Source organism: Camelina sativa, chromosome 11 (assembly GCF_000633955.1).
Source record: "Camelina sativa cultivar DH55 chromosome 11, Cs, whole genome shotgun sequence".
Lineage (NCBI taxonomy): Eukaryota > Viridiplantae > Streptophyta > Magnoliopsida > Brassicales > Brassicaceae > Camelina > Camelina sativa.
In genome coordinates this window covers 7930637-7951411 of record NC_025695.1, presented here as the reverse complement: position 1 = coordinate 7951411, position 20775 = coordinate 7930637, and the positions used below count along the sequence as shown (strand labels likewise).

Genomic DNA, 20775 nt, shown 5'->3' with positions numbered 1-20775 from the left:
ACTTCCAAATGAAGAGCCTTTTTCTGCATCAGCTTAAGCATATTAAGGAATCCATTGTTTCTAGAAGGAGACAGACTCTGCTGCAAACCTAGAAGAAGGGCAAAATCAGGTGTAACCCTCAAAATCTCAGGGACAGGTCTACCAGATAAACCTTGAACTAAAAGAGCAGCTAAGCCTTTAGTGATAGACGAATCAGAATCAGCTTCATAGACAACGTTGCGTTGGTCATCAAAGAAAGCCCTAACCCAAACCTGAGAAACGCAACCTTCAACTTTATTCTCCCTCGTCTTGAATTGAGGATCGAGTGGTTTGAGATGTTCACCGTAGAATATAAGCTGCCTGTATTTAGCTCTCGGCTCTTGTACCGATTGGAATAGGTTGACGATCTCTTGTAGCTTCGGAGGAAGCTCTTCGATTGGTTGAACGTCTTCAGAACTCGACGGAGATGATGAAGCTGATGGTGGACGAACGGTTCCGGTTGAAATTTTCTGGAAAGTGATGATCGTCCGACGATATGAAGGGAGTTCCGACGGTTTTAGCGGTCGCAAAATCAGAGCTTTGGCCGGGTATTGGACAGAAGAAGCAAACAAGGTTGGTTTGAAGGAGATTAGACGAAGCGACGCAGCGCAAGACATCGCTGCCGCAGCCATAAAGGTCGAAACTTCGAGAGAGAGAGAGACGGAGGTGGAAACAGAGTCGCGAATATTCCCAAATCAACCACTTCTGATCTGGGTCAATTGAGTAAGTAGAGTAAACCGGGAATTGTACCGGAGTTTAATTGAGTAAGTAGTAAACCGGTAATTGAACCGGAGTTGGTGCTGGGTGAGTTGAACCAGTCTTTTATCGCAATCCAAAATTTTTAGATCTAAAATCACTATCGCGGGGTTGATTTTGAGAAATTATAAAAGTATACGACTCTTTTTTCATTAAAAGATAGATAGACATATCTAGATTTGTTTTTTTAATTAAATATAATAATTTTCCAAGCTTCGTCGTCTTCGTTTGATCTTCTTCGTTTACTTGCGTCTTCGTCACCACCCCTCTCTCTCTCTAAAACACGCTCCTTGAATTTAATAAAATATCAAATCAATCATGTCCGAATCCAGCTTTACCCAATGTAAGCAATTTAATAATATGCTAATTTAAAATCGAAATTAAAAATCTGTCCTTTTTTCTCTTCTCTGAGATTCTATTTTGTTTCTACTTCCAGAGAGAAAGTGCATTATTTGAGATTTCCTGAGATCCTCGAAGCTGCATCTGGGTAATATTTTGAATCTCATTATGCTTTTTTTGTTTCTCCTTTTGAACGATCTGTTTCTGTGTTATATAACATAACTTATGTGTAAAGCAACTGTTTCACCTCGAGATGCTCAATCCTTTTTGCGTTTCTGCTTCCAAGCTTCGATTTTTTTACTTCTGTGGATAACTCTTGAGGTTTTAGCTTCTTTTTTTGGACTCTTCTTGCATTTTGTTGATCTATGGAGATAAAAAAAAATCAGATTTACATTGCCTATCAAGATACTTCATCAGTTTTTGGTTGCAGTTGAAAAAAATTCACTCTTTTTCTTCTCTGTTTTGTTGGATAATTCGAGCTTTGTACTCACATTGTTATAGGAATAGTGAGTTTGGATTTTTTATTTCTATTGGTAGCAGCAGCTATAAGCATTCCCTGTGTGTTGTTGTTTTGCTTATGCATTATTGTGATAAGAGATTCAGACGTTTTATATAGCTTTATTTATGTTCAATGTGCAGAATTGTCTTCGGGATGGGTTCAAAGAATGTTGTTGACATGATAGAAACCGCCTCCAAGGTTCATTATTCTGGTTTCCACGTGAATGGGCACATGAATGGGTTGGAACCTGTATCAGTTAAGGATACCACTTCTGCATCAGATGATATCCAAAGACAGCCTTTTGTTATAGGTTAGTTCTGCTTTTTACAATGCTGTAATTTTTTTGCTGAGTAATACTGGTCGTGGATAAAGAAAAGCTTGACGGATTGTGGCTTGCGTTTTGATGGTTAGGTGTTGCTGGAGGCGCAGCATCGGGTAAGACTACTGTTTGTGATATGATCATCCAGCAGCTGCATGATCAGCGTGTTGTACTTATTAACCTGGTAATTTCTTTTTCTTAGCTAAGTTTCGTTATGACAAAGTGATAACCATCGGTCTTATCTGCGAATTGAATCCCACACAATTGAGAGAATATTACCTGCTAATAACCGTGTATATGACTGAAGTTTAGCATGGTTCAACCTTGTCACCATTGTTTACCTGCTAATTCTCAAATACCTTTGCCGTCATGTTCAATCACAAAATTGCTCTGACTAAATATCCAATGATAAATACTTTGGCAGGACTCGTTCTATCATAATCTGACTGAAGAAGAACTTGCTAAAGTTCATGAATATAACTTTGACCATCCAGGTGAGAATACATTAGGGGTGTCGCTGCTTGATGTAATCTACTCTTGTCAATTCATATTGTCATCAGGAGTAAAACATCTTTCCTTGCTTCTTTGGAATTATAATTGGCAACCATATTCGTCAGTGATATCTTAGTAATTGATATTTTCTCTTTTATCAGAGTAATTTTATCACTGACAGTGCCTTACTAGTTGCTGGGAGATATGAGCAAAAGTCTTATGTGTTACTCTTTGTCATCCTCCGATGGATTCTAATGAATTATTCATGTTTCTGTAGACGCATTTGACACAGAGCATTTATTGTCTTGTATGGAGAAATTGAGGCAAGGCCAAGCTGTAGATATTCCAAAATATGATTTCAAAACTTACAGGAGCAGTGTTTTCAGAAGGGTACCATCTTATCTCTCAGCGTCGCTCATAATCATATTGTTCATTGATGCTTATGAACTTGAGACGCCTTTTTCATTGATTTTACTGCCTCTATATGTAACAAGTTTCATAGATGCCATCACTGGCTTTTATCTGGTTCGAAATCTAACAAGACATGTATATTTTGAACTATGTATTGCAGGTAAATCCTACGGATGTAATCATCCTTGAAGGGATACTTTTATTCCATGATCCACGTGTCAGAAAGTTGATGAACATGAAGATTTTTGTATGCACAGGTAATTTGTTACCTCTTCCCATCACAATTACTGTAAACTCTTGTTTCTACAACATTCCATTCCCTTCATTGTAGTTTCACTTGGATTTTTCCTGCTAGTAAGATCTCGCATGAAGGAACAACTTCATACGCTTTAAGAAATGTTCTAAATTTGTTAGATTAGCAGCTCAGCTTCACTTTGCAATTTTCCCTGCGTAGATGCTGACGTTCGTTTGGCAAGAAGGATAAAAAGAGATACTGTTCAGAATGGTAGGGATATCGGCACAGTACTTGACCAGGTTAGCTCGTGTTAGTATTGTAACTGCATATATTATTTTCAAGTACAACAAGAAATGGCTAACTACTTGCATTACAAATATCCAATTGCTCTGATCCGTTTGTTTTTCGTACTTGTTAGTTTAAAGTTTTCAAATGTATATGTTTTCTGCCCATATCTTATATGATGTCAACCTTTTGATGCATTATTCAAAGTTTGTGAAGCCTGCTTTTGATGACTTCATTCTTCCGACGAAGAAATATGCAGATATTATAATCCCCCGTGGTGGGGATAATCACGTAGCTATTGACTTAATTGTGCAACATATTTGCACTAAGCTGGGTCAACATGATCTCTGTAAAATATATCCTAATCTCTATGTTATACACTCGACATTTCAGGTATCTCATTTAACCAGAAACATTCTTTTAACTACCAAACAAGACTTCTGTTTGCCACATAAATTTGCTTTTTTCTTGCAGATAAGAGGGATGCATACCCTTATACGAGATTCTCAGACAACCAAACATGATTTTGTCTTCTATGCTGATCGATTGATTCGGCTGGTAGGTTTATTAAAAGCTCATTCAAAAGGTTAAGCAAATATTTCTGTCATTGGTTGAATCTTTTTTCTACATTTATCAGGTTGTAGAACATGGTCTTGGACATCTGCCTTTTACTGAAATGCAAGTTATTACTCCTACCGGTAAGCTTAATGATTTTTGTTTTGCAATGTTGCTCGTGAATTCACAAGATTATTATGTAAATGTAGTGGTTGAACACGATGACTAGTAGATCATAGATAACCCGGTTACCTGTCTCAGGATGTGTGTATTCTGGTGTGGATTTCTGTAAACGGTTATGTGGTGTATCTGTGATTAGGAGGTACTTTCCTATATCCTAGCTTTAGTTTATTCAAGAGGAACTTCCGCATTCGTGCATATCCAACTCTCTCACAAACGTGATGATGTTTGGAAATAATGCTAGTGGTGAGAGCATGGAGAATGCGTTGCGAGCATGTTGCAAAGGTATCAAGATTGGAAAGATCCTAATTCACAGAGAAGGCGACAATGGTCAACAGGTAAATGAGTCCCTCCAAGTTTAAATTTAGTTGTTCTCATTTCATCCCTGTTTGATGTCTGAATCACTCTGCAGCTTGTCTATGAGAAATTGCCAAACGATATCTCGNATATGTTTTCTGCCCATATCTTATATGATGTCAACCTTTTGATGCAGTATTCAAAGTTTGTGAAGCCTGCTTTTGATGACTTCATTCTTCCGACGAAGAAATATGCAGATATTATAATCCCCCGTGGTGGGGATAATCACGTAGCTATTGACTTAATTGTGCAACATATTTGCACTAAGCTGGGTCAACATGATCTCTGTAAAATATATCCTAATCTCTATGTTATACACTCGACATTTCAGGTATCTCATTTAACCAGAAACATTCTTTTAACTACCAAACAAGACTTCTGTTTGCCACATAAATTTGCTTTTTTCTTGCAGATAAGAGGGATGCATACCCTTATACGAGATTCTCAGACAACCAAACATGATTTTGTCTTCTATGCTGATCGATTGATTCGGCTGGTAGGTTTATTAAAAGCTCATTCAAAAGGTTAAGCAAATATTTCTGTCATTGGTTGAATCTTTTTTCTACATTTATCAGGTTGTAGAACATGGTCTTGGACATCTGCCTTTTACTGAAATGCAAGTTATTACTCCTACCGGTAAGCTTAATGATTTTTGTTTTGCAATGTTGCTCGTGAATTCACAAGATTATTATGTAAATGTAGTGGTTGAACACGATGACTAGTAGATCATAGATAACCCGGTTACCTGTCTCAGGATGTGTGTATTCTGGTGTGGATTTCTGTAAACGGTTATGTGGTGTATCTGTGATTAGGAGGTACTTTCCTATATCCTAGCTTTAGTTTATTCAAGAGGAACTTCCGCATTCGTGCATATCCAACTCTCTCACAAACGTGATGATGTTTGGAAATAATGCTAGTGGTGAGAGCATGGAGAATGCGTTGCGAGCATGTTGCAAAGGTATCAAGATTGGAAAGATCCTAATTCACAGAGAAGGCGACAATGGTCAACAGGTAAATGAGTCCCTCCAAGTTTAAATTTAGTTGTTCTCATTTCATCCCTGTTTGATGTCTGAATCACTCTGCAGCTTGTCTATGAGAAATTGCCAAACGATATCTCGGAGAGACACGTCCTATTGTTGGATCCTATTCTCGGTACAGGTAATTGACTCCTCTTTCTTCATCACTTTTACCAAAAACACTTTATTTCCTTTATTCTCTTTGTTCTAGTGCTCATTGTTAGCCAATTCAACACACTTGAAGTGCTTAGTGACACTGAAATTGAACATCTTTTCAGGAAACTCAGCGGTTCAAGCTATCAAGCTCCTTATCAGCAAGGGTGTACCCGAGGGAAACATCATATTTCTAAACCTTATCTCAGTAAGCTAAAACAGATCCTTTTTCATATCATCTAACATTCCTTGTGATTCCAAAATATTATCCACAAGAATGCAGCTGGATTGAGATTTTTTATTTCTTTGTTCAATCAGGCACCTCAAGGTGTTCATGTGGTCTGCCAAAAATTTCCAAGAATAAAGATAGTGACATCAGAAATCGAAAATGGGTTAAATGAAGAGTTTCGTGTTATTCCTGGTATGGGCGAGTTTGGGGACAGATATTTTGGCACAGACGATGACTAGGCCATTGTAGTCCTGCAGCATTAGTTGTCCCTGCCAACGTCTTGCATTGCAGTTTATCGATGTATTCATCGTCCTATCCACTACAACGGCTACACAAACTATCAAAGGAATCACCTTTAACTCTGTTGGTTTTCCGTTTAAACCCTCTCAAGTTTTTGGGAACAGTTTTGATGTACTTATAAATCCCCAAATGAGGGGTTGATCGAACCTGGGACTTGGGATTCGGTGTACCATAGATAATTATCCTTGGAACTCTTGATACTACTCCATCTGGAAATCTTGTGTACCATATATAAATATATCATTGGAACTCTTTATACTACTCCATAAGCATAATACATCATTTGGCTTCTATATCCAAAAAAAATCTCTTGTTTGTGTTTGTAAGTTCGGATGCACAAACACATGTGGTTGAAATGTGAGAGAGGGACTATTCAGATCACTGTTTTTATTTTGTATCTTTCTCTCTTCTCCACATATCCAAGACTTTGAGGATAAAGCTGGTATCGTTTGGTAGTGTCCAAACAATCACTCAGTTTCTTCCATGTCCTCTTCAGCAAGAACTCATCTCTCGCACTCAAAAAGCGACCATGTCTGCTTTTGTCGGCAAATACGCAGGTACGTACATATATCATGCACTCTTCTCGTTTAACTACCTCTTCATGTTCCAGTATCTTCAGTTAGATGATTATCCATTCTATGTGCTTTCTGAGTTTAGATGAGCTTATCAAGACTGCCAAGTACATTGCAACACCGGGGAAGGGCATTTTGGCGGCAGATGAGAGCACAGAAACCATCGGGAAACGATTCGCCAGCATCAATGTTGAGAACACTGAGTCCAACCGCCAAGCTTACCGTCAGCTCCTCTTCACTTCCCCTGGCAGTTACCCTTGCCTCTCTGGTGTTATACTATTCGAGGAAACCCTCTATCAGAAAACCTCTGATGGCAAACCCTTCGTGGATGTCCTCATGGTCCGTCCCAGAAAAAGCAAACTCCAGCTCTAGTCTTACCATTGGGTTCAAGAGTGACTTAAATGGAACTTACGGTTTCAATTTGGACTCTGTTTCTTTTTGTTTTTTATCAGGAGAACGGTGTTATCCCCGGAATCAAAGTGGACAAGGGTTTGGTTGATCTAGCAGGGACCAACGGCGAGACCACTGCTCAGGGTGTAGACTCGCTTGGTGCACGTTGCCAGGAGTATTACAAGGCAGGAGCCCGATTTGCTAAATGGCGTGCATTCTTCAACATTGGGGCCACCGAGCCAAGCGAGCTCTCGATCCAAGACAACGTCAAGGGGCTAGCCCGCTATGCCATTATCTGCCAGGAGAACGGACTTGTCCCGATCGTCGAGCCAGAAGTGCTGACCCGTGGGAGCCACGACATCAAGAAATGTGCGGAAGTGACTGAGAGGGTTCTTGCTGCCATGTACAAGGCCTTGAACGACCACCATGTCCTCCTCGAGGGCACTCTGCTTAAACCTAACATGGTCACTCCCGGCACCGACAGCCCAAAGGTAAGGAAACTAAGGTGTGGGCAATCCGGTTTGGTTTTGGCTCAGTTGTTTCCGATTTTTTTGGTTTTATTTCTCGAAACTGAAACCACAATAGTATGGTTTAGATAGGTTTGATGCAATTCTATTTAGATTTACATGCCTGCTCTTTAGGGAACCACAATCAAATGAATCACAGAGACATAAATACCTCAAAATGCAACGTTAATTTGCTAAAAAACGCTAAAACTGTTCTAGGTTGCACCGGAAGTAGTGGCGGAATACACGGTGACTGCTCTGCGCCGTACAGTCCCACCAGCTGTTCCGGGAGTCGTGTTCCTCTCAGGCATACAGCGGGAAGAGCAAGCTACACTAAATCTAAACGCAATGAACAAGCTTGATGTGTTGAAGCCATGGACTCTCACTTTCTCTTTTGGGGGAGCCCTCCAGCAAAGCGCTCTCAAGGCTTGGGCCGGTAAGACCGAGAACGTAGCCAAAGCTCAGGCCAAGTTCCTAATCAGGTGCAAGGCTAACTCGGACGCTACCCTTGGGAAATACACAGGCGGGGCTTCTGGTAACTTGGCAGCCTCTGAGAGCTTGGGTGAGATCATAGGTTACAGGTACTAAGAGCGTTTGAGAACGGGCGTTCGCATTTGATGCGGTTTGAGTATATGATCAATGTAGCACATCCTTTTCGTGTCACACAAGCTTCTAGAATTCTCTGTTTTCCTTTTGTTCTTCTCAATTTCTATATTCTTGTTGATTTTCATTGAATGCTTCTAGATCTCTAATGCTTGTAAAGAGGATCATCCTTGTGTTAAATTAATAAAGAGTTGTTATCTTAATAATAAAATAATATAAAAATGAAATAAAAAATAAATAATCTTAGGAAAATATAAAATTTATTAAAAGATCATAGGCCTAATTTTAGGTCGGGCTAAGTTGAGCTTAACAATTTTTTTAAAAAAAAATGCAGCTGGATTGAGATATTTTGGAATACTCCATCTGCAAATCCTGTGTACCATATATAAAAATCAATGGAACTCTTGATACTTCAGAAGCATAAAAAATATCTCTTGTTGTGTTTATAACTTTGAATGCACACACGTGTGGTAGAAGTTTGAGAGAGGTACTATACAAAACACTCTGCTTTTGTTTTGTACCTATCTCTTTTCTCTTCTCCACATATCCAAGACCTTTGGGGATAAAGCTGGGATCATTGGCTGCCATTTGGTAGTGCAGAAGCAATCACTCATTTGCTTTATCCGAGGTTGATAATTTTCCTCGGGCTCTCCTTCCTACACGTATGATAGATTCTAACAGTATATTCCTATAGTAGATGTTACCTATATATACAGTTAAAAAGTTGCAGGTACTTAATGCTTTGTCTTGGCATCCTCGTCCTCTTCAGCAAGAACTCATCTCTCTTCCACTCACAAAGCAACCATGTCTGCTTTTGTCGGCAAATACGCAGGTACGTACACTTTACATGATGCACTCTTCTCGTTAAACAACTCTTCATGTTCCAGTATCTTCATCAGGCTCTCTATTTTATTTTCTTTCTGAGTTCAGATGAGCTGATCAAGACGGCCAAGTACATTGCAACACCAGGAAAGGGTATATTGGCGGCAGACGAGAGCACAGGAACCATCGGGAAACGATTCGCCAGTATCAATGTTGAGAACATTGAGTCCAACCGCCAAGCTCTTCGTGAGCTCCTCTTCACTTCCCCTGGAACCTTCCCTTGCCTCTCTGGTGTTATCCTCTTCGAGGAAACTCTCTACCAGAAAACCTCCGAGGGCAAACCCTTCGTCGATCTTCTCATGGTCCGTCACATAAAATAAAATAAAACAAATTCTAGCTCTAGTCCTAATCACTGGGTTCAAGAGTTGCGAAGATTAAATTTTGGCATGACTCAAATTAAACTAACGGTTTCACTGATTTTTATTTTTTTTTGTATCAGGAGAATGGTGTTATTCCCGGAATCAAAGTGGACAAGGGTGTGGTTGATCTTGCAGGAACCAACGGCGAGACCACTACTCAGGGTCTAGACTCACTTGGTACACGGTGCCAGGAGTATTACAAGGCAGGAGCCCGATTCGCTAAATGGCGTGCAGTCCTCAAGATTGGGGACACCGAGCCAAGCGAGCTATCAATCCAAGAGAATGCCAAGGGGCTAGCCCGCTATGCCATCATCTGCCAGGAGAACGGACTTGTCCCGATCGTCGAGCCAGAGATTCTGACCGACGGGAGCCACGACATCAAGCAATGTGCGGCTGTAACCGAGACGGTTCTTGCTGCCGTGTACAAGGCCTTGAACGAACACCATGTCCTCCTCGAAGGCACCCTGCTTAAACCTAACATGGTCACTCCCGGCTCCGACAGCCCAAAGGTAATCCGGTTTGGTTTTGGTTCACTTGTTTCGGAATTTTAGGTTTAATTGGTCTATCGAAACTGAAACCAAAATTTTTATTTTATACAATTTGTTTCGTTTACAACGGTTTGATGCAATTTCATTTAGGTTTACATGCCCGTTCCTTACGGAACCACAATCAAATTGAATCACAGAGACATAAACACCTCGAAATGCAACGTTAATTTGCTACAAAACGCTAAAATTGTACTTCTAACAGGTTACTCCGGAAGTAATTGCGGACTACACAGTGACTGCTCTACGCCGCACAGTCCCACCAGCTGTCCCAGGAATCGTGTTCCTCTCAGGCGGACAGAGCGAAGAGGAAGCAACACTAAATCTGAACGCAATGAACAAGCTCGATGTGTTGAAGCCATGGACGCTCACTTTCTCTTTTGGCCGAGCCCTCCAGCAAAGCACTCTCAAGGCGTGGGCCGGTAAGACCGAGAACGTAGCCAAAGCTCAGGCCACGTTCCTGACCAGGTGCAAGGCTAACTCAGATGCTACCCTCGGGAAATACACAGGCGGGGCTTCCGGTGACTCGGCCGCATCCGAGAGCTTGTATGTGAAAGGATACAAGTACTAGGAGCAATTGAGAACGAGCGTTCGCCTTTGATGCGGTTTGAGTATATATGTCAAATGCTTCGTGGGCGTTCAACTGTTTAAATGTTTATCGATTTGGTTTAACATATGTGTAATGTTCTTAAACAGTATAATGTGTTTGTGATGGTTTCTACAGTATTTTCGCGCCATGACATAACGGTTTGGTTCAAAAGTTCGGTATTAACCTCTCAGTGGGCCCCACAACGGAATGAGAGATTTTTACTTGATATTTTATAATCTTTAGAATTCCCACAAAATAGTTTATTTGGATTAAAAAAAAATCTATAAACCCAAAAATGTTTTAACTTTTCTCATAAGTGATAAATCTAACATAGTTTATAACATTAAGGGCACAGTCGAATGCTCTTATTAAAACATCAATACTAAAAGATGGCCATGGATTAGGGCATGTCCAACAAATATCTTATTATGTGAACAAAATTGAAGAAACATTTATGCTTAAAATGTTATCTGAATAACAATCATAAAACTTAATGTTCACAATTTAATCGTACAAAAAAAAAACAGAAATGGTGTTATTTTGGCTGGAAAGTCGAAGTCATTTGTTATTGAGACAGCACATATATGCTCATGTGATGAGGGTGGCTCAAGGCCAAGGGTCCACGTGATCCATCCACGTACTCGCTTCTGTCTTAAGCCTCTCTTGACTCTTCTTCTTATTCATACTTTTTCACATATCACTAAAATTAACAAACAACCAAATACATAAAACAAATTATGAATCTTTCTCGCGTGTAACTCCAAATACTCCAGTCCCAATCTGTCATTCTTCTCCCTCTTTCCTTTCCCAAATTTTACGTCACTTCATTTATGTGCTGCATATCTATAGCTTAGTTAATGCTTATCCAACACAAAAATGGTTTTCGGAAAAATAGAAAATTAAACAGAACAAGAATATAGTTCTTAAACCAAAAAAAGTTGGAAAAGAGATAAGAAAACTCTTAACCAAGTATTGGAATTGAAAATTTTATAAGATTTACATCCCCCAAAAATGGTATGTATTCTCTTCCAGGTAACTTGTTTTATACTGGTTACATAACTTGTAAAATTACAGAAATAAATCATTACAATATATTGCAATTCTAGTACCTTATAACTAAAGCTCCAACAAATACATATTCACACAGCTCTCTGTAAACAATAGCTCATGGTTTTAACAACAACATTTTTTTTTACCTTTTTTTTTGTTTCAAACGGAGTCATCCGAAAACGCAAATGAACAGTTAGATGAACCGTGAGAAATAATAATTTTCTCATTTGACATCAATTGTTGAGGCTCTTTGCTTCCGCAACCTTCACTTTTGATCTTACCGGTCTCTGATCGCCCAACATCAACCTCCCTTATCTCCGTGAGCATTGCCACAACATCTTTCATCAAAGGCCGTTCGTTCGCCTTGTTGCTCACACACAAGAACGCGACCGCAAGAGTTTGAATCATCTCATGCATTATCAGGTCAGTCCGTCCAATGAGTCTCGGGTCAAGAAGCCTGCTAGGATCTTTTTTCTCAGCCAAGTGATCTCTCACCCACTTAACCAAGTGTGCACCACCTGGTAGATCCGGATCTAACGGATGCTTTCCAGTTAAAACCTCTAACAATACCACTCCGTAGCTATAAACATCGCTCCTCTCGGTTATAAGTTGCATTGAAGCATGTTCTATAAACGCAACAAAAACAAAACAAATCAAAATCAACATTCTAAAACTCCAAATTAAACTTAGTTAAGAGTATATATAAGTACTTTCTTAAGCTTACCCGGAGCCATGTAGCCATAGGAGCCAGCCAGCGGAGGCCGGTTGGAGGGTTTCGATAAATCAATTCCGGTATTTGGATAACCGGAGACGGTTCTAGCTAAACCGAAATCAGCTAAGTAGGGTTCCAAGTGAGGACCCAATAAAACATTCATAGCTTTAACGTCACCATGTATAATTGCGGGGAGACAATCGTGATGGAGATAAGCAAGTGCATGGGCCACACCAAGAACGACGTCGTATCGAGCCTCCCAATCAACACTTCCTCCTTTTCCGGCGCCGTGAAGCCGAGAGCTCAGGCTACCGTTAGGGAGATAATCATAGAACAAGAGTTTCAGATTCCGATTTGTGCACCAACCAAGAAGACGAACTATGTTTCTGTGACGAATCGATCCCAGAGTTTTGATCTCGGAGTTAAACGCACCGCTCTCTTCCTTCGACCACATTTTCTTCACCGCCAGTGACTCGCCGGAAGGAATCGTAATACGGTAAACCACACCGGAGCTTCCGGTTCCGATCACGTTCGCCGACGTCAGATTCTTAACGATGTCGTCGATTGAAAAATCGAGTTTTTGGTAGAGGGTCACTTCCCACGAATCTATCTCTTCGCCGAGGAGTTGTTTTCCGGCGATTCGTGCCCGGACTAGAGTGTAAACCGCCAGGAGAATAAGCACGGCGGTGAAGACGATGAGGATCAAAATGGTTAATTTGACAACGGAGCTGTTCCGGGTCGTCGGGTCGGATCGGGTGGAGATTGCGTTAGAGATGTAAAGCCCTTTGTTTGAAGCGAGATCAGAGAGTGGGAGCTTCCGGAAAAAGGGAGTGTCGGGTAAGTCGCCGGAGAAATCGTTGAAGGAGACGTTGAGAGAGACGAGGTTCTGTAAATCCGTTAATACGATTAGGTTTCCTGTGAGTCGGTTGTGAGAGACGTCGAGCACTCCGAGGTTTTTCAAGTCGGAGAATCTCGACGGGATTGCTCCGACGAACTCGTTGCAGCTGAGATTAAGAGAGATCGCTAGAGACGGGATTTGACCTAATTCGTCTGGGATTTCACCGGAGAATGCATTTTCGCCGAGATTGAGAAGCTGAAGACTCTGACAGGTGGAGATTTCTCTAGGGATTTCGCCGGAGAATCTATTCTTGGCGAGATTGAGCTTCGTAAGCTCTGTTAACAACCCTATTCCCGGAGGCAGAGGACCAAACAGAGCATTATCGGAGAAATCTATCAACTTCAAGCTTTTAGGAAGCGTACCGAGCAATGAACCGGAGAGACTGTTTGAGTGTAGATCAAGAAACTCTAGGCTTTCGCAACCAGAGATCGCCGGAGGGATTATCCCGACGAGACGGTTCTCACTCATATCAACAAAGTTGAGGTTTTCCAAGTTCCCTATTTCCGACGGGATACTTCCGGCAAGTCTGTTTCCGTTGAGTCTCAACCGGTAAAGATTCGTACAGTTTCCAACATCAGGCGGTATGAAACCAGACAAGTCGTTGGAGAGAAGAAGAAGCTTCGTTAGGTTTTGTAACCCGAAGATCTCTTTGGGAATGGGACCAGAGAGAGTGTTGTAAGAGAGATCGATAGCTTGAAGCTCACGACACTGTGAGAGACTTTTTGGGATGTTTCCGGTTAACTTGTTCTGCCACGCGAAGAACATTGTTAAGCTTCTTAGGTTACTCATCAACGACGGGATCTCTCCGGTGATTAGGTTATTGTCGATCTCTAAATGCGTAAGCTTGGTGCAATTCATTAGCTCTTCAGGGATTGTTCCTGAGATCTGGTTTACGCTCAGCTGAAGCTCTTGTAGATTCTCAAGTTTCCCAAAGCTTCTTGGGATGTACCCGGTGATGAGATTTTCGGAAAAATCGATCAGCCAGAGCTCCGGACAGTTCCCGAGCTCGGTTGGGATCTTTCCAATTAGACTGTTCTGCCATAAGAGTAGGCTCTGAAGCTTCTTTAGACCTCCAACGGTCGTAGGGATCGATCCAGAGATCGAATTCTGGTACAAGTAGAGGTTCTGGAGCTCTGTACAGTTTCCAATCTCATCCGGGATCGGACCAGACAAGAGTGACGTATAAATTGCTATTGTATGAACGAGTTTCAAGTTTCCAATGGACGCCGGAAGACTACCGGAGAGGCTAGTCTCGGCGAGACCAAGCATTACAAGATTCTCGCAATTGCCTATCTCCCAAGGAAGCTCACCTCTTAGATTCTTGTTCCCACCGGCACGAAAGAATTGTAGATTCTTGAGTTCTCCGATACTCCTCGGGATCTCTCCGGATAGCTTGTTGTCGAAAAGCATGAGCTCAACGAGGTCCGTCAGATTCCCAATCTCCGTCGGAATCGGACCTTCGAGATTGTTTGTGTTCAGAGACAGAGTCTTGAGTTTCTTGAGCGTGAAGATTTCCACAGGGATGTCGCCGGAGAGAGAATTATCCGATAAATCGAGTAACTCGAGCTCCGTGAAGTCTCCGATCTCCTTGGGGATTACTCCGGTGAGGTTAAGTGAAGATAAAGTGAGTGAAGTAAGAGACTTGAGGATGAGGAGACTCGTCACCGACGGAGAACCTTGCAAGTCCATGCCTTTTACTTGTATCTCCGAAACTTCTCCTCCACGGTTGCATTTTACGCCGACCCAATTGCAAGGAGATGTGGCGGCGACGTTCCAGGAGGATAGAGCGTCGCCGGAGATGTTCAATTGGGACTTCCATGACAAGAGAGCTTGACCTTGTTCGTCGAGAGAGAAACAGGGGAGGAAGAAGAAACAGAGTAGGGATGAGAAGAAGATGGAGAGTCTACAGATATTTGGTGGCATCGGAGAAGACGAAGAAGAATGAGAGAGAAGTGCGTTGGGATTGTAAAGCGAAGAACCAATCCATCGATTTTGGTTTTATTTTGTTTATGGGAAATATATAAATAAACAACAGAGCATAGGGAAAGAGAGAGAAGTAGTAGCAAATGAAGTTGGTTTATTTTTATTTTATCCCAAAAAGTAGTTCTATCACTACCCGTTAGTATTATTTTAATATTTTGTTTGTGATTTTTGTAAAACATGAAATAATAATATTTCTTTAGAGGCAGAGCTTTCTTTATATAAAAGTATATCTATATTGATAATAATGTCAACTAAAAATTCCTCATAAGATTTGAAATGTTACTCTTAAAAAAAAAACTCAAGAGTTGTAACACTGCAAGTTAATTTGCTTAGAAACTAACAGTATACTTCCAAATAGCAGTCAATTGAATAGAGAAATATATAGTAGTCCAACCTCCAAAGTTACAAAGTAGTTAACTCTTAGAAACGGGCTGGATCAAGGTTTAGATAACGTTTTTTGTAATAGAATCCAGTACTCAAATTTGGATCTGACAAAACCAACATATAGGATTTTCAAGGAATTGGACTACCTTATGTAGTTCAAAACAGTTTTTTTTTAGTAAAAAACCATATTATGGCTGACAGCCAAAATTTTGCAAGTTAGAAAATAAGTAAAATATCAATACTCAACAATAACAATACCGGTATGTATTTTTTTGGGCATAAATAGTATGTTATTTATCAAAAAAAACTAACAAAAATAGTATACTAGTATATGTTTATAAAGTATATTAAAATCGAATTATGAGAATCGAGAATGACATGTCAAAACAAGGGCACCAACTTTCATGGTTTTGAGACCGACATGTCAAATAGCCCTATTTTCTGTTGCCATATTTAAATTGCTTTTTACGATATATGCATGTACCAATTTGTAGAAGCTTCACTCAAATCCATTAATTAGAGAGCATCATCTCATGATCTTATAACATGTGAACGAGAAGTGTTCTCCACTTTGATAACAGGTATATAACTTAGTTTGCTCATAAAATAATGTTATACGTAATATGACAAACAAAATGTATATGTTGACGAGAAGAAGAATAAGAATTAGTCTTTTTGTTGTCTCTAATCATTTGTGTTTATGGTAAGATCATGAGAAGAATGTTCTATAGGAATAGTTGCGATCGATATATAGGTTTTGTAACTCTTGTTCAATGTGCCCAAATACGGCTGCAGCGCTCGCCATGAAGAAGATACAAAACTAGTGGATCTTATAGAAGCGGCAAGATGAACTTTAGTGCTTCTTTTTGATTTAATGACGCGATAAAGTGTTCAACAAATTTTAAATACATTAAACGCACCGAACGTTTTAACCAATTAAATCCACGACAAAAAGGTACTAATGTGTTTGTTCAACAAAAAAAAAAGGTACTAATGTGTTTTACGGAGTAGTAGTTTACATTTAATTTGGGTTTCTCTCATAGCAAGAATTGAAGTATCCATATCACTTAAGATACCCATTAAATGTCGACATTATATTGCATGTGTAGCTAGTAACAAGCAACCATGTATACATGGATCAGATAATTAACTATGCAGTATAGTGTGGATTAGTAGTTAAACTAAAATTAATTTTATCAGCATAAAGGATAAAAGAAAGAATACAGATCAATCTATACTTTGTGTTTTTTGATAATTATAAAAAATAATAAACTTGAAGTAAAACATGGAATCTTGGAGTGTGAAATTGCACATGCAAGCTAGGAATTTTTGTGACTGATTAATAATTAATTAATTTTACAACCATGTCCCTTGCTCATCTTGTCGGTCTTTAATTTTCAAAGGATTTTTAAGTTTTGAATATTGCTATCTAATTAAAATGAGTTTTATATATATAATGAAGCAGACTTGAAAAAGAAATCAGGTTTGGACAGAATAATAATAGAACGAAAATGATTTTAAAATTAAGTGTAACGGGGTCAAGCAATAATATAAAGATCGAACACGGCACTTAACTTAAGGCACATGACATAGAGTATAGAGAGGTCATGTGCATCATGTATAGATTAAACAAAAAGTCATTTGTATATTTCTTTAGGATATACTTATACCGGGAGAGATAAAGTGGAAGCGAGTTTCGACTAGATTACACCAGTTGAGAATTTAATATCTTGGTTACTAATTTGCCTTAGCAATTGCACTTGAAATTGGTTACAGTATATACATTTTTTTTCTCTAGCAGCCGTATCGTCGGTCCCTAAAGTGCTAAAATCTATAGAAGTCGTTGTTATGTTATGTGTACACAAATTATAAACTGATGATATATAAAGAGATAAAATAAACAGCAAATAATTATGGAAAAAAGAGAGAAATGAATGGTAATGGTCCTCGATGGGGCGAAATGAAAAAAGGGAAAATACGAAAAGAACAAAAACCAACAAACAAGAAGGAAGAAGTAAAGAGAACAAAAGGTGTGCAAGGGAAAAGACAAGCACTCCCAACTGTACTTCTGCCAAATCAATGAAACATTTCTTTCACAAATCTTATGATTATCGTTATATTAATGGTCCCTGTTTGTTGTGTGACAAGACCCTTCCATCCAAAACATTATTCCTAAATTCTCTACACCAGTTATCATTTACTAGATAACTACTCCTATATGATGATGATTACATTGGGGACTACTAGTGAAAGTTTACGTTATATATAAAAACAGTGGTTGAGTACTAAAAAAACTTCACGTTTACAAGTTTGTTTAAGAAAGATTAGTCTATGGGTGGCTAGTTTATTAGTTTTAAAAGAAAAGATGAAAAATTTGTTATAACATATGCAAATCTGATGAGGAGACTAATCGAAAGTGTATAATATAACGAAGAAAAGCTTAAATGCGGACAATTGACGAAGACAATGTAACAAGATCTAGATCTAATCAAGACTCAATTAGGTCAGAGATCTCATCACATGAGAGAGAGAAACAGACATATACATAAAGGTGAATTAAGCTTTGTTAATAAGTGGCTTGATCTGCTCTAAGTAAGTAAGAAGGGTGTTGGATCTAATCTAGAAGAGTATAATTATGGGTTAACTATTTCTATATAAGAAGGGTTTTTGTCTGTATACCTTTCAATCCGATTGTAACTTGGTTTTATCTTATTTAAAACAATGGTCCCTTGTGGGGGTATTCAGCGGCAGAAGCAGTCCAAGAATGTAGTGGCAGTGTGTGAACAGAAGTGGGCATTTCATCCAAAACTATCTTCTTCTTTTTTTGGTCAGAGATTAATCCAAAACTATCTATATGTGTGTATAAATCGCATGATCCAATGAATATGAATTTAGTATGTTACTATGTTATAAAAAACTTTAGTGTAAATATTGTATAGACTATAGAGGATATTTACCTTTGCTTTTGGTATTAAATTTTTAAGTTACAAAGTCATATACCCTCTGCAATGATTAAATGCTTTATTTATTTCTGTGTTTAGTTAATTTTTTTCAGCTTTGGTTTTCAACTTTCCGCTTGAATTTTCCTTTGTTCCTTTTACTTTAAGATTTTTGCCTAACCATGAAAATTTTCATTAAGACTTCAGCCTTTGCAAAGGCCTTTATCTAGCTTTTCATTTCTAAATGTTGTACGACCCACGGATTTCGAGTTAGAGAAAGAGAAAGCAATAATATGTTATTACTAGTACTAAAACTTTGAACTGATTAAAAGTTAAAAACAATGATCTCATTCATGTCTTTTTAATCTAGTTAACATTGCTTAGTGGAGAAGATGGGCGTTTGCTTTCAACTAATATTTCTCTCGCTCTCAAAAGCTTTAGTTTAATCAAATCAAAAGAGTCATTGATGTTATACTTATGCAATAAAACACTCTTTTTCGAATAAATATTACAAACAATACGTCAATACGTGTAGTGTAAGGTGCACATTAGAGGTCAGATGTTCCTGCTCCATTGTTTCCGTATATTCAGGAATTGGGTTTCCCGCACACAAAGCATTATACCCCCAACACCAAGATAAACAAATTAGATCGAGAATTATATTATTTTCTTACCACTATCGTACACCAAAAATTAACAAACATAAAACTTCCAAAATCTATTGTCAAGTGGCATGCTTATCAGAGATCGTCAGCATGATATATCATAGACGTAGAGCTTTTTATATGTGGTTCAATGTTATTTGAGTACAAATTTCTATCGTAAACATGGTGTGACTAGGTTGTTTAAAAGACAAAATGGTGTGAGTAGAAACACGTATATCATGGAAATTTGTAGTGCGGGTAACAACATTGTCCTTTCTATATGGAACCACTATTTATCTATCTGCGGTCTAATGTCAGATTTGCTCATCTTAATGAAGAAACTATCATCTGCAAACAAAAGGTTATTTTGTAATGATGATGTGCCAGATTGATCTTAATGAATTATAAGTTTCATTTGCAGTTCATTCACAAAAAAACTATGTATTTGTTTCAAGTTCTAGAATTTCATATTGTCACATATTATAACTTAGCCAACACATTTTGGGAAACTAATAAGTCGTCACCATCCTGCTTGGGAATTGGGAAACTGGCTTAGCCATATTCTTGGTTTCATGTATCATACATGATGTATGTATAACAATGGATTTTTTTTCGTTTTGGGTTTGGGAAATCAACTGTAATCAAAAAAGAAGTAAGAAGATAGTTATAACATCACTTGGGTTCTTCATTAAACATCTACTTCAAGATCATTTGTCTTTTTAAAGTATTTTCATCAAACCTATGTTAAAGAGCATACGGAAAAAGCTCTGACATCTTTCTTTGTACACCAATAAGTAAGTATTGTTCTTTCTCACAAATTGGCCGTGCAAGCTCATCTCCCGAACACTCTTAGCACAGATGAGGTGAGAGCAGAACTGAGGAACCTCATGCCGGATGATCCACCAGGGAAGTAGGATATACAATAGTAAATCAGCGCAAGAACCTGTCCATTAGCACAGAGAAATAGATATCAGAATTACGAGATTCAGAACTCAGACGAATGTGCGGAGTTAAGTTCTTAGACCTATGCAAGTATCTTTTATACAGTCCATATATATATATAACGGGTGAAGAACCAGATAAGCATTGACACTTGTTAAACAGCTAATAGTTGTTGCTAAACTGGGGTAGGTTCCAAAAGTTCCATCTCAACTCTCAAGACCGATTCAGCAATGAGGGGAGTAATGTTACTATATGATCTCAAAAACTTTGATGAGGTCCAATTTTGAAAATATAGATTTGCTCATAGGAAAATCTCATTTTCAAAAACTTCAACTCAGACAAAAAGGGAATATCGTAAGGGTCGGGAGATGAAACTATTTAGTACCTGTAACACAGAGAAGAGCACTGAGAGAATGTAGCTGTGGAGAACCATCGATACGTATATGGTACCAACCATGGTGGCAATGAAACCTAGGGTTGAAGGAAGCCTCTGGAGAAGTAGACAAAGATATATTAATAAGAGAGGAAGGAATCCACTCTTCGGGATTTAAGGCATGAAACTCAATACATAATAGTGTAGCATACCTCCATCGATGACATGTGTGCAAGCTGATTTTGTGGGCCACGAAGTGC

The 20775-nt window shown here is 38.9% G+C and overlaps 6 protein-coding genes across 11 annotated transcripts in view; 3 read left to right on the top strand and 3 right to left on the bottom strand.

Annotated features, from left to right (window-relative positions):
• LOC104722300 (sufE-like protein 1, chloroplastic/mitochondrial) overlaps positions 1-730 on the bottom strand; it is a 2451-nt gene extending 1721 nt beyond the window's left edge. The window contains exon 1 of one of the 5 annotated variants that reach the window (XM_019232662.1): positions 283-730. In XM_019232662.1, the coding sequence (XP_019088207.1) occupies positions 283-650 (368 nt within the window). In that variant the 5' untranslated portion in view covers positions 651-730. Of the gene's footprint in view, positions 1-2 lie in introns of all 5 variants that reach the window. The other 4 variants (XM_019232663.1, XM_019232664.1, XM_010440441.2 and 1 more) reach the window with 4 other exon arrangements.
• On the top strand, positions 977-6405 carry LOC104722299 (uridine kinase-like protein 4). 2 transcript variants are annotated; one of them, XM_010440439.2, is made up of 16 exons: positions 977-1117; positions 1211-1261; positions 1753-1922; positions 2024-2115; positions 2356-2425; positions 2701-2813; positions 2995-3091; positions 3289-3368; positions 4583-4777; positions 4859-4942; positions 5022-5082; positions 5201-5261; positions 5364-5457; positions 5532-5604; positions 5741-5823; positions 5934-6405. In XM_010440439.2, exons 3-16 carry the CDS (start codon positions 1766-1768, stop codon positions 6081-6083), a joined length of 1410 nt encoding a protein of 469 aa, XP_010438741.1. In that variant the 5' UTR covers positions 977-1117; positions 1211-1261; positions 1753-1765; the 3' UTR covers positions 6084-6405. The 2 variants fall into 2 exon arrangements, with proteins under 2 accessions (XP_010438741.1, XP_010438742.1); XM_010440440.2 differs by lacking the exons at positions 4583-4777; positions 4859-4942; positions 5022-5082; positions 5201-5261; positions 5364-5457 and adding exons at positions 3553-3747; positions 3829-3912; positions 3992-4052; positions 4171-4231; positions 4334-4427.
• On the top strand, positions 6548-8424 carry LOC104722298 (fructose-bisphosphate aldolase 5, cytosolic-like). Its single transcript, XM_010440438.2, has 4 exons — positions 6548-6701; positions 6802-7055; positions 7169-7597; positions 7832-8424. Exons 1-4 carry the CDS (start codon positions 6674-6676, stop codon positions 8198-8200), a joined length of 1080 nt encoding a protein of 359 aa, XP_010438740.1. The 5' UTR covers positions 6548-6673; the 3' UTR covers positions 8201-8424.
• LOC104722297 (fructose-bisphosphate aldolase 5, cytosolic-like) lies at positions 8673-10738 on the top strand. The gene is made up of 4 exons (XM_010440437.2): positions 8673-9047; positions 9146-9399; positions 9537-9965; positions 10207-10738. The coding sequence occupies exons 1-4, from the start codon at positions 9020-9022 to the stop codon at positions 10570-10572; spliced, it is 1077 nt and encodes a 358-aa protein (XP_010438739.1). The 5' UTR covers positions 8673-9019; the 3' UTR covers positions 10573-10738.
• Positions 11592-15370, bottom strand: LOC104722296 (probable LRR receptor-like serine/threonine-protein kinase At4g26540). Its single transcript, XM_010440436.2, has 2 exons — positions 12365-15370; positions 11592-12266 (listed from the first exon to the last, which is right to left on the bottom strand). Exons 1-2 carry the CDS (start codon positions 15171-15173, stop codon positions 11800-11802), a joined length of 3276 nt encoding a protein of 1091 aa, XP_010438738.1. The 5' UTR covers positions 15174-15370; the 3' UTR covers positions 11592-11799.
• LOC109127514 (protein transport protein SFT2-like) lies at positions 19839-20769 on the bottom strand. Its single transcript, XM_019232421.1, has 3 exons — positions 20728-20769; positions 20528-20632; positions 19839-20143 (listed from the first exon to the last, which is right to left on the bottom strand). Exons 1-3 carry the CDS (start codon positions 20740-20742, stop codon positions 20033-20035), a joined length of 231 nt encoding a protein of 76 aa, XP_019087966.1. The 5' UTR covers positions 20743-20769; the 3' UTR covers positions 19839-20032.